At 36.5% G+C, this 12,711-nt stretch overlaps 2 protein-coding genes and 1 pseudogene across 3 annotated transcripts; 2 read left to right on the plus strand and 1 right to left on the minus strand.

The window, feature by feature from the left end:
• The first annotated feature begins 1,639 nt into the window (after positions 1-1,639).
• Positions 1,640-3,212, plus strand: LOC111472085 (cysteine-rich repeat secretory protein 12-like). Of its 2 annotated transcripts, none has more exons than XM_023117784.1 (3): positions 1,640-2,487; positions 2,901-3,023; positions 3,109-3,212. In XM_023117784.1, the coding sequence occupies exons 1-3, from the start codon at positions 1,719-1,721 to the stop codon at positions 3,117-3,119; spliced, it is 903 nt and encodes a 300-aa protein (XP_022973552.1). In that variant the 5' UTR covers positions 1,640-1,718; the 3' UTR covers positions 3,120-3,212. The 2 variants fall into 2 exon arrangements, with proteins under 2 accessions (XP_022973552.1, XP_022973551.1); XM_023117783.1 differs by having other exon boundaries at positions 1,641-2,487; positions 2,898-3,023.
• Positions 3,213-4,785: 1,573 nt separating this feature from the next.
• LOC111472097 lies at positions 4,786-6,346 on the minus strand (annotated as a pseudogene).
• A 3,156-nt stretch (positions 6,347-9,502) lies between these two features.
• Positions 9,503-12,530, plus strand: LOC111472082 (plant UBX domain-containing protein 2-like). The gene is made up of 3 exons (XM_023117780.1): positions 9,503-10,701; positions 11,689-11,967; positions 12,143-12,530. Exons 1-3 carry the CDS (start codon positions 9,808-9,810, stop codon positions 12,404-12,406), a joined length of 1,437 nt encoding a protein of 478 aa, XP_022973548.1. The 5' UTR covers positions 9,503-9,807; the 3' UTR covers positions 12,407-12,530.
• The last annotated feature ends 181 nt before the right edge of the window (positions 12,531-12,711 follow it).

The following is a 12,711-nucleotide window of genomic DNA, read 5'->3' on the forward strand; positions in this document are numbered from 1 at the left end:
TGGACCAGAAATAGTAAATCATGGAAATCTAGATAAATTCAAATCTACTAACAATCTTCTAAAATCTTGGTAGTTTGAATATTTGAATCATATCTCAACTATTTTAAATCATATCTTCATTTTGAATACTTTGAATCATATCTCAACAGGAGCCACCCTGTAAAGTCGAGAGCCTCGCCTAAAGGACCAAACCCAGAGCTGAGAACAAGATCGAAAGAAAGCGCAACTTCTCATTCGAAGCATGAAAGCGGTTAGGTCACAAGCCGGAAGAGAGAGGAGTGGCATTTTCAAAGGTTAGGGGTTGCTCGAAATCTGTCAAATACGAGCCATTCCTTCTATATTTCTATATTAGAATAGTCGATTTATACAGAATGGTAAAGGGGGTCCCTCTATGAAACTATATGACTATGATATGTTTATGAAAGAATATGACTATGATATGTTTATGAAATATATGATTATGATATGCTTATGAAAGGATATGACTATGATATGTTTATGAAACGATATGACCCTGATATGTTTATGAAAGGATATGACTATGATATGTTTATGAAACGATATGACCCTGATATGTTTATGAAAGGATATGACTATGATATGTTCTTGAAACAATATGAAAGGACAAGTTCATGATAGGTCCATGCTACGATGCGACTATGAGATGATATGTGAATGTTATGGTACGTGTTATAATGTGATGTACTGATGATATGATAAATGTTATGGACGATATAGTATATGATGTTACATGATATATGGGTGATATGAGATATGTATGATATGACACGATATATGATATGAATGATATAAGATAAGATGTGTCGATATGATACACAACCCCGATTTATGCATGGAAAGCTATGATGAAAATGATATGATACGAAGGAAAATGGAAAGTGTTGTCTTACATGGTAATAAATAAAAATTTTGGGACCTCATGCATCATGGTGTGTTCATGCATCGGGGAAATACCCATCTTTTACGATGATACTAACTACCGCTCAAATTGGGTTGTGGGACTTTTGCTTGGGGGGATTTATTTTTGGCCAAATGCTACGTGTGATTTACTCGAGGTGCAGCCCACGCACAGGACAATGGAAATGGGTATGGACGTGGATATAGGAAAAAACTCTAAGGTCAAGTATGTTTTTCTTTGAACAATTTTATGTTAGGTTATCTTTTTCGAATTTTCCTATGATACAAATGAATGAATGACAAAACATGCTAGAAGGAATCATGCTAGTATGGAGGAATAGTGGTACACAAAAAGGTCGATTATGAATCCAATATCAAATTAAAAAAGAGAAAAAAAAAATGTCATTATCTCTCTCGTCACTATCATGACAATGATAAAAAGGAGGTAGGGAAGTAATTATGAGAGAGCCATACAAATTATAATCTCATCTCATCTCTCTCTCTCATCCATTATTCATACATCTTTAGGTTTTGGTCTTTGAAGCTTAGGAAAACTGTCACCCCTTTTGCCTCTGTCCCCATCTTTCAAAAGGATTCTCGAACTTGGAAAATCATCATATATACACTATTTTTTTCCCCTTTTTATTATTCTTTTTCGCTTTCTACGTAAACTTTATAATATAATAATTATAATAATAACTTCAATTTATATTATATATTTGCAATTCCCAATCTCCTTCCCACCCTCCTCTTCTCCCCCTAGACTCTCTGCAAAATCCCTCCCATTTTGCTCTCTCGACATGTCGGAAACTACAACACGCCTTCCCTTCTCTTCATTTCTCACATTTCTGTACGGCGCCGTCGCAATTCTGACACCTCCGTCCTCCCCCACATCCGTAGACACCTACGTCTTCGGCGGCTGCACCATCCAGAAATACATTCCCAATTCACCCTTCCATTCCAATCTTAACTTACTCCTTGGCCGCCTTGTCGGCTCCGCCACTTCCGCCGCCTACGCCAACTTCACTGTTGTCGGCTCCACCCCACAGGACACCATCTACGGCCTCTACCAATGCCGGGGCGACCTCAATTCAGGCGACTGCTCCAAGTGCGTTGCTGGGTCGGTTAGCCGGCTTGGGACCATCTGCGACGATGCGTGCGGGGGAGCGTTGCAGCTGGAGGGCTGTTTTGTCAAGTACGACAACAAGAGCTTCTTTGGGGTGGAGGACAAGACGGTTGTGGTTAAGAAATGTGGACCGTCGATTGGGTCTGACTTGGACGCGTTGACTGGGGTTGATGCTGCGCTGGCGTATTTAGTTACTGATGGTGGAACCTACAGGACAGGTGGAGGTGAGGATGTACGGAGTGTGGCTCAGTGCGTTGGGGATTTGAGTGTGAGCGACTGCCAAGATTGCATCTCCGACGCTATCAAACTGCTCAAATCGGGTTGTGGGAATTCTGCTTGGGGGGATTTGTTTTTGGCTAAATGCTACGCGCGATTTACTCGAGGTGCAGCCCACGCGCAGGACGATGCAAATGGGTTTGGACGTGGACATGGAAATGGACATAGTAAGTCACCTCTTTATTTTTTTTATTATTGTCCTTAAAAGTTAAATTATTTTTTGAAAGAGAAATGGTGAGATCCCACGTCAATGGTAGAAAGAAACAAAAAGTTATTTATAAATTTTTTATTAATAAACCCATTTTAAAAACTTTAAAGGGAAGCACAAAAAAGAAAAAACTATTTATTTTTTAAAAAAATTATGACCAAATTACCCTCCAAAGACTTTTTGTAATTCTTTGGTAGAAAATGGCCATAACGTATGGTTTGAGTCAATAGACTTAGAACATTCAATATGCCAAAACTCTATTAGTCTTCCACCTCAACGGTATTTTAAAATTCGTATTTTTTTTCTAAAGTAATATATCAATGGTTCTAAAAGTGATTTTTGCATTAAAAAATAATTATATATTGGCAGAAGACTCAAACGAAAACGAGAACGAGGTCAACAAGACATTGGCAATAATTATTGGACTCATAGCAGCGGTTGCCTTGCTCACCCTTTTCATCACTTACCTCAACAAAAAATGTGAAAATCGAAAGGGTAAGATTCAATTTTCATTTGATTTCGAGAATTTGATGATTTGTGTTTTTGTCTTCTTACAAAATTTCATTTTTGGATAATGCAGGTGGTAAGTAATTAAGTAATACTTCCGGTGGTGAAATATGTACTTTAAGATTTTTGAGAATAATCTGAAAGAATAAAATATATTGTATTATTTAATGATGTATATATATAAGTTAGGTCTCCAACAATTGTTAAAAAAAATGTGCATTTTTATGAGGCTGAAAAAGCATTTTCCAACATACTGTTGGTTAATTAATATAATAATAATGATAATAATAATAGAGCAAGGTGTGTTTTGGTCAATTCATGACCAAAAACTGGCTCTTCAAAGGGGGCATTGAAAAAGATACCTATTCTACCAACTAACCCAATTTTGCCCACAACTTAATGCCTATCCACCTCAATTTTTATCATCATTTTTATTTTATTTTATTTTATTATTATTATTATTATTATTTTGTAATAATAAATATAATTAACCATACCTTTCCTTTTGAATTTTATTAACAATTTAATTTTTGTAGAGAAATCGATAATACCCTTAAAATTTTAAAAGTTATTCAAAAGAAATTAAAAAATAAATTATTACTGTCAATATATGAACCAAAACAGTTTATCGACACCTCATAGATTGTCTCCCTTTTTAATGTTATTTTTAAAAGTTTATAATTATTTTTGAAACGTGATTCTAACTAATATTTATGAAATTTGATAAAATAAATTAAGAATATTTTAATTAATTTAAGCGTTTTAGAATTAGCCATAAGAAAAAAGAAAAAGAAATGATGAAAAGGTTGTAGGGAAGTAATTATGAGAGAAGCATACAAATTATAATCTCATCTCTCTCACATCCATTATTCACATATCTTTAGGTTTTGCCTTTTCAACCTTACAAAAACTCTCCCAATTTTTTAAAACCATTTTCAAACTATTTATTTCCCATAATTTCTTTTTCAAAATAATATGTATATATATATATATATTAAATCAATAATCATTCCAAAGTCTACGCAATTGAAAAGCTTAATTATTTAGAATAATTTCTTAATTATCATACCAAAAAAGGTTAATTACTTTGCTAAGTTTCCAAAAAAGATCCTTTTTTTTAATATAATTATTGGGCTTAGGTGATTAAGCAATTAAATAAGAGCTGGTTAGCACATAAGTGTGAAAGGGAAAGAATATTAAGCGTTAAGAAAGAGACAAACAGGAAGGACGAAAGGGGAAATAATTATGTTACGTTAATTAATTAAACACCCTTTTGTGGAATCTCATTTTTAACACCTCCCCCTCTCAAATTATATATTAATAATATTTATTTATTTATTTATTTATTTTGTAAAGAGAGGAGACTAAATTGTTTTTGTTCCGTTGTTGACACAATATTTACCATTTAAAACTGTGAATAGATCTAAAAATATTATTATTCAAGTACAATACAGAGTTAAGGATGAGAAATAAAATTGAGATCGAAGATTCAATCTTCATCCATATTCACAACGTTTAAATAGGATACAAACTATCAACTAATATCTACCAATAAAAAAATATAAACTAACTAATTCTTGAGAATAAAATAAAATATACTACTAATCAAATAAAGGAAAAATATTAACTGATTATGAATATGTAAAATATATTTCATAAGCTCCAAATATTAAATATTTTGACTAATTCAAACTAATATATGCTTCAAATATTAAATATTTTGACTAATTCAAACTAGCACACGAGTGACTTAGTTGTTTGGCAGGATTTCTAATACGCATGCATGAGGATGTTTACAACCACTTTGCCTGATGTTTGGGATGGTGAGGGTTAGACTAAGATCTCTAGGAATTGCAAAACCAGTCTCTCTAGCCGTGTTCGTATCAGAAGCCTTGCAAGAGACCATAGCTTTCTCGCCAACCAAGAAGAATGAATTATCAAGTTTCCATCGATCTTCACTAATTTTTCATTCCTTGGACCGTATAAAGAAGCAACAAGAGGTTCGCTAGCATTCCCAAGCTTAATACACTCGTCTGAATCATTTAAATGTTGCGACCCCTTTCCTCGTTGATTGAATTTCAAGTCTTGCTCTTTCCTATAAATTCTCTCACATTGTAAGCAATTTGAAGTACCAGATTTTCCACAAGGAGTTCCTACACTCCCACCATCGGATAAATTGAAATGCCTATCGACTCTCAAAACCCTCCCATGATTCTGATCCTACAAACTATCGCCAACAAATGCAACTTACCACGAACTCCTTCAACATTTCCAAATCTGTCATTCACTGCAGGAACTAAACCACCAAAAAGTGTAATAAAGAACAACCGACCCAGAGGCAACCTTCTTAGTTCTTCCCACAACCTTCTTACTCTCGTTCTTTTTACTCCTAGCTGCCAAAGCAGGTTGTTGGGGGCTTTAGTCTAGGAATAGGAACCAGAGGGACCTGAGACCCTTGCGGTTTAACAACATAAGGAGCACATGGTACCCATGGATAAGACATTGGAGGCATTGAGGGATGTGGGTACATACCAGGAGGAGGAGGCTGACACATACCACAACCACTCAGCTGCTGTCTCAGAGCTGCATGCTCAGCCAACATATACGATATCTTATTATTCAATCCAACCATGGTTGAATGCATGATTCTCACTTTATCCTCCAAACTCCTCCACATAATGTTTTTTCCTTTGCCTGGAAAGTTGTGCACTCTCTCAATTCCTAATCAACCTCGCCTTCCTCTTCTCTTCGTCCTCGTTTACAGCACAGGAATTCAATTGGGGATTGGTAGTTTCTGCAGGAACAAATGACCTTTGATATTTGGAAGATCTCAAATACGCGTTACCTTCATATTGTTCTTTCTTCCTCTTTGTCATACAAAATTTCCCTATTTCCTCTAATTTAATCTTCGGTTCGACAATAACATCATAATAATCTGCATTAGAAGATGGGCAATTCATTCCCTCAGAGACGCCAGAACCAAAATTTCCAGAACCCAAGCCTTCAGAGGACGCTGGCTCGCCTGAGATTTCATGATCACTACCATCGCCACCATGCTCTGGGGAAGGACAATTTACAATCTTCACTCTTTAGTCCCATCCACCAGAATGAGTCGAAAAACACTCGCTATCCGCCGTTCTTAATTCAGAAGATTGATAGTTTAGAAACTCACCTTCATCGGGGGACTCCTTGCATGAAACCGCAAAGCTCCTAGATCCTGGAGAGCATGCAGGGCTGCAAACACGAACAGCAGCGCCCCCAGCAGCTTCTTGGTCAGCCATGATAATGGATTCTTCAAGCTTTGCAGACATAGTTGTTTCTTTGCTTCTTCTGCTTCCTGTTAGGCTTGCTTTTTGTGTGATTCAGATGCGCTCAGTTGATCACTCGTTTTCTTTAGTTCCTCTTAGAGTGAGAAAGTCGTGATTCCATTTCAGCCGCTTTGTTGGGCCCTTTACTCTTCTTTTGACAATGTAGACGAAGATCTGATAGAATATTTTCATTTCCGATTGCATGATGAGAACAATCAGAATCGACAATCCATTCTTCATTGTAGTCTATAAAGACATGAGCATTTTGCAGAGACATCAATCTTGATGTACAGCGGAAGTCACATTTGTTGGCTAGTCAAGAACCTCAATAATTAAGTAGTGTTCCCAAATTGGATCCGAAGAACTTTTACTTTCATGTACAGCATTTGCTTCTAATTCCTACATTTTAACTCGGCAATTTGGCTTAATATGGCCTAGCTTTCCACAATGATAACACACCACTTTCACCCGACAATCTCGTTTAAAATGGTCAGGTTTTCCACACTTGTAACAAGCTTTAAATGGCTTCTTTGACAGCTCCTCAGTTCTAAATTGATTCTCATTGCTTGATGAAGGCTTTGAATGAAAATTCTGTCTCCTGTCTCCTTTGATCTTTGACATACAACACATTTTCTGACTTTGGGGAAAGTTGGTTGTTGCTAGTCATTTGCTTAATCAAAACTTCGTGATTAGAAAACAAATTCTCCAATTCAATAACTGTAAGCTGATTTGCCCACCCTTATATTCAGGAAACAAAGGGCATAAAGTCTTTTTGTAGTCTACGAATAAGATAACGTCGTAATCGAGCATCACTCATTGGCTCCTCACCATCTAATTCTGAAATTTCAGAACACGAATTTTTCGCTTTCAAGAAATATTCTTCAACAAAAAAATTACCTTGAGTTACCACAACTAGTTCATTCTCTAGAAATTGCAATCGAGCTGTATTTTCTTAGTGAACAGCTTTTGAAGCATTTCCCACACTTGCTTTGGTGACTTTAAATCACGAACATGATCAATATATTCTTTGGTAATCAAAGTTTGCAACGTAAATAAAGTTTTTCCACATTTGATCTTTTATTTTCGGCATAATTTAACATTCTTTGGAGTATCTGATGGAATTTCTGTGTCTATCACTTTCAATCAAATCCCACGAATCTTGCCCTAATAATAAGCTTCTATACATAACTTCCAATAATTATATTTATTGCCAACAAACTTTTCCAAACTTTTCCATAGCTATACTCATAGAAGCATTTCCATCATTCATCTCGAGTAATAATATCAATCCCTTGTTTACCAACTTGGCTTTGATACCAACTGACACAATATCTACCACTCAAAAATGTGAATATATCTAAAAATATTATTACTCAAGGAAATAGTACATAGTTAAGAATGAGAAATAGAATTGAGATCGAAGGTTCAATTTTCATTGATATTCACAACGTTAATATGATACAAACTACCAACTAATACTTACAAATAAGAAAATATAAACTAACTAAATCTTGAGAATAAAATATACTACTAATCAAATCATAGGAAAATATTAACCGATTACAAATATATAAGAGGTGTTTCATAACTAATATATTTTTTAAATATTAAATTTCTTGATTAATTCAAACTAACAATAAGTACGAATATCTAAGATATATTTCATAATTAATATATTCTTCAAATATTAAATATCCTGACTAATTCAAAGTAGCAATAAGTTGTACTAAATCCTGGTTCACACATGAAGAAGTAACAGTCCAATCTCGGTTCGGTTCGTAGCCTTGCGGTTTGGTTCAAATCCGTTAAAGAAAAAAAACCAACTGCACATAGCCTAACAGCCCATTCAGCAGCTCAAGCCCAGCCCACAAGCTCACCAGCCCAATTTAAAATCTATTTAACAACCAACTCATTTAAGCTCCATCCAACTAGCCCACCAAGCCCAAAGCCCAAAGCCCAGCCCAATCCATTTCAGCTTAATACATATTGTACGATTTTATAGGTGCTTGATTTCTTGTTAATGGTTGTGATCGAATGAGTCGATTCCTATAAGCATTTCTTCGGGAAAAGTTTTAACCGTTAACGTTTAAGCATTTGTGGGATCTCATTTAACATGCCTCCTAACTCTAGCTTGAATCAAGCTCTCAAGTGCCATGAGTTTAGTTTTTCTCCTTGCATTGAACTAGACATGATTCCATGTCGGTTCTTGCCGAGTAATGTGGGCTAAGAGGTGAGTATTTTCTACAATGACTACGATCGATTCATCTCGACGCCTCTTCTGTCATACAAACAGACGACAGTAGAACAATAGATGGAAATTAAGGCAAACTTGGGCCAACAAAATGAGATAATAACAATTACGTTATGAAACTAGTTCGTTAAGAACTCAGTTGATCTCGTTAGATACAAACTGTCGAGCCCAAACAAAAAAGATGGCCTCAACCCAATTCCCACAATTAACATGTTTTCCTATTATCAACCTACTCAAATCAAAATTCAACTAGTAAATTCTCCGTCGCTTATTGGCTTACTAACTTTTATTGTTGCAACCTTTACCTTTACTTTTACATTGATGGATGAAATCCCAAGTCTCCAACTGGGCCCTCTTGGCCACCTGCAACCTTCTCTTTTTAGAGAATCTGGCTCCGACAATTTATTTTTATCTTTCTAGTTTCAAAATATGTATATATATATATATAATTTGTTAAAATAAAAGGCGGGTTGGGGTGAGAATGAGAACAAGAAATTTTTCTCCCTTTTTCTCCCTTCTCTCTCATTCTCCATTTAAACGAGAATTTCTACTCTATTCCAAGTTGGTCTCCTCGGAGTTGAATGAAAATCTCCCGTAGAGAACCTACAATACTATTAGTAACTATGATGATGCGAGTAAACTAACTAAATATTTTTATATGCACTCGTACTATTCTTTACTTTTCAAATAGTACATGAGTTTCCACGTGAGGGTGTGGATAGAATTTGACCTAATCCTAATGAATCTTCCATTTTTCTTATAACACGACATTATTGAATTTTCAATTGTTTTATTCAATAAATTGTTAACAACAAATTATTAAATACAAAATACAATCCATATCAGATGAATTTGAACTTTTAACATCTAATTTATTAATATTGGAAGATTGAGTGACCAAGGGAAGTCATATTTTCTTGGAAGACAATTAAGAAGGTGAACAAGAGTTGGATGGCTTGTAAGACCAAGAACACCATCAACCGCCTATAACACCCTTCTTCTTTTCCTTTCTCTCAGCTTTTTGGATCTGGAAAGGAGAAACCAGTCTGTAATCTCAAATCTTCCGCCAATTCGCCTATATAATAAAAGTTCTGTCAATGGATGAGCCTGATCTTGGTGATCGAGAGCAAAATTTTAGATGATTTGGTGTAAATTATATTCTTCCAAACGAAGTAATTGTTAGGGTTCTTTGTTTCTGATAGTATTGCTTATTATGGGAGACGTGAAGGACAAGTTCAAGGGTTTCATGAAAAGGTTCAATAATCCCTTGTCTTCTTCTTCCTCTGCTAGTTTCAAGGGCCAGGGAAGAGTTTTAGGATCGTCCTCTTCGGGGTCAACTACTTCCTTGCCTACCCGCCCATCGCAAAATCCCATTTCAAAGCCGAAGCCGGTTAATCCATCTTCGGATTCCCCGCTAAATTCTAAGCCCCCGGTTGCAAATTCAATTGCCAGTGCCCAAAACAGGTCAGAGCAGTCGAATAAATCCAACCCAGATCGTAATCCGGCCGACGGATTTGATCCGTTTGACTCGTTTATAACATCTGGGAAAAGATCTGGAAATGGGTATTCCTTAAATGTGTTTGAATGTCCGATTTGTGGCCAAAATTACGGGTCTGAAGAAGAGGTTTCGGTGCACGTGGATAGCTGTGTCATCGACAGTGCATCCAAAGGACCAGCAGATCTGTCCACGAACGATGCAGAATCTCAGAGTGAACTGGAGTCTTGCGTTGGCACTTTCTTATCAGGGAAGCCGTCACAAAGTTCATTGGATATCGTTCTGAAGCTTTTGAGGAACATAGTTCGGGAACCAGACAATTCAAAGTTTAGGAAGATTCGTCTGAGTAATCCCAAAATTAAGGAGGCAATTGGTGAGGCTGTGGGAGGAGTGGACTTGTTGGAGTTTGTGGGGTTTAAATTGCGAGAGGAAGATGGTGAAATGTGGGCAACCATGGAGGTCCCAACAGCGGAAGAAATTAACATATTAGGTAAGGTAGTGGATTCAATTGACCGCCCAAAGCTTGATGAACAACAGCAGAAACCCAGCACTGCTACTATGGCTACAACTCAGGCTGATGAACTGGTCGAACCAAAGAAAGTAGACAGACAGGTAAGGTTAACAGAGAAATCTGAACTCCTGATGCAAGAAAATATGTGTTTGTTCCCTTGGTTTGTCTCTGTTTTGAATATATAGTTTTCTAATGAACACAAATGAAATGTTACTGAAATTGTGGTTCTGATATGAATGTTGCTAAAGGACCATAAGTAGCTTTTCCTAGGATTTTTTTTCTTTTTCTCCCCTTTACTAGGATGTAGCAAGAAAAAAATAGCTCTAAGAGATTGTAGTCCTTATACCTCCTCAAGCATATGATTGCCCCATCTACTTAGCTACCATGAACTGATGTGCCAGGCAAGAGCCCTCAATGGATGATTAAGTGTTTTTTTATGGATAGATAAGAGAATTCTACTCGGCGATAGTTATGTTCAATTCTCTTAATGACTTGGCTTAAGTTTTGTTCTGCCTCCTATCACCCCCTTGTAGCTTTTCCAAGCCAGTGCATATTTAGCCCTGTTGTCAGACGTCGATGATCGATCTGTAAGAGACTGAAAGCCTAGAAACCATGTTGGAGGCAACCAGAAGAAACCGAAAGAAGTTTCTCTGGAATAGTCTAGGTGCTTAATTGGACAGAGTACAAAATGGGAGACCTTGAGCGAAAGGAAGTTGCATAAAAGCCTTCCAATTTACTCAAAGATAGTTTGGACTATAATTAGTGAAAAGGAGAGGAACATTTACAAGTACACCATGTAAAAGCAATAACAAAAACAACTCAAAATGTCTATCAGAAGAGAGGGGTATTCTTTTATTAATTGCATGGTTGTTGCTCTCAGTTCAAAGGGACCAACAAGTCTCTTCTGTTAATATTTAAATCTGGGTAGTTAGTAGCCATCTTGTGTTCACATTGATCTACACTTATTTTTGTTGTTTTGTTTTTAGAAGGAAGGGGGTCGGGTAAGGAACTCTTTTACAGTATATTTTACTTTTGTTGTTCCAAACTTCCTTGGCTGATGTTTCGGATGGATGATTTATTATTTCCAGATTCGGGTATTCTTTGCTGTCCCTGAAAATATTGCAGCCAACATCGAGCTACCGGACTCGTTTTACAACCTCTCTGTTGAAGAGGTTAAAAGAGAAGCTATAATGAGGAAACAAAAGATTGCTGAATCTCAGCTTTTGGTTCCCAAATCATACAAGGAAAAACAGGCAAAAGCTGCAAGGAGGAAGTATACAAGAACAGTTATCAGAATTCAATTTCCGGATGGTGTGGTACTTCAAGGTGTTTTTTCTCCTCGGGAGCCAACAAGTGCTCTATATGAGGTTAGATACATGAACTTCAACACTGTTTTTCCATGGTAGCTAAGTGTTAGATACATGAACTTCAACACTGTTCTTCCATGGTAGCTAAGTGTTAGATACAAGGTTATAACTTGAACACTGTTCTTCCATGGCTCTTAGAATGTAAAATGAATGGTGCTGTGTGTTTCCATGGCAGTTTGTGAGCACGGCACTGAAGGAACCCAGTTTGGAATTTGAGTTGATACATCCTGTCGGTGTTAAACGGCGTACAATCGCACATTTTCCCACGGGAGAGAGAGGTAAAACGCTAGACGATGAGGAGTTAGTCCCTTCAGCTTTGGTCAAGTTTAGACCAATGGAAACAGATTCAGTTGTCTTCACAGGTTTGCGTAATGAACTCCTTGAGATCATTGAACCACTCGTAATCGGCTCAGCTGTAGCTCCTCCTCCACAACTATAAACCTACTTGGAACAGTGCCCCCAGTAATTTGCTTTTCTTTTGAACTTTTTAACTCTGTATACCCTTTTACGGGCAGTGGATGAAGCATTTCAGTCAATGATTAGTATGTTCGTTCCTACTAAAATTTTATATTAGTACAAGAGACGAGTCGTTTGTAGAACCAAAATGAACGTTTGAAGAATTAAAAACAAGATTAAGAAAGGATTGAGAATCTTTTTTTTACCATCAATGAAATGTTGTCGATATGGTTCATCATAATCAAGAAATAGAACATTGAGGGAAAACATATATACTCTTTGCAATTT

Source organism: Cucurbita maxima, unplaced genomic scaffold, assembly GCF_002738345.1.
Source record: "Cucurbita maxima cultivar Rimu unplaced genomic scaffold, Cmax_1.0 Cma_Scf00064, whole genome shotgun sequence".
NCBI lineage: Eukaryota > Viridiplantae > Streptophyta > Magnoliopsida > Cucurbitales > Cucurbitaceae > Cucurbita > Cucurbita maxima.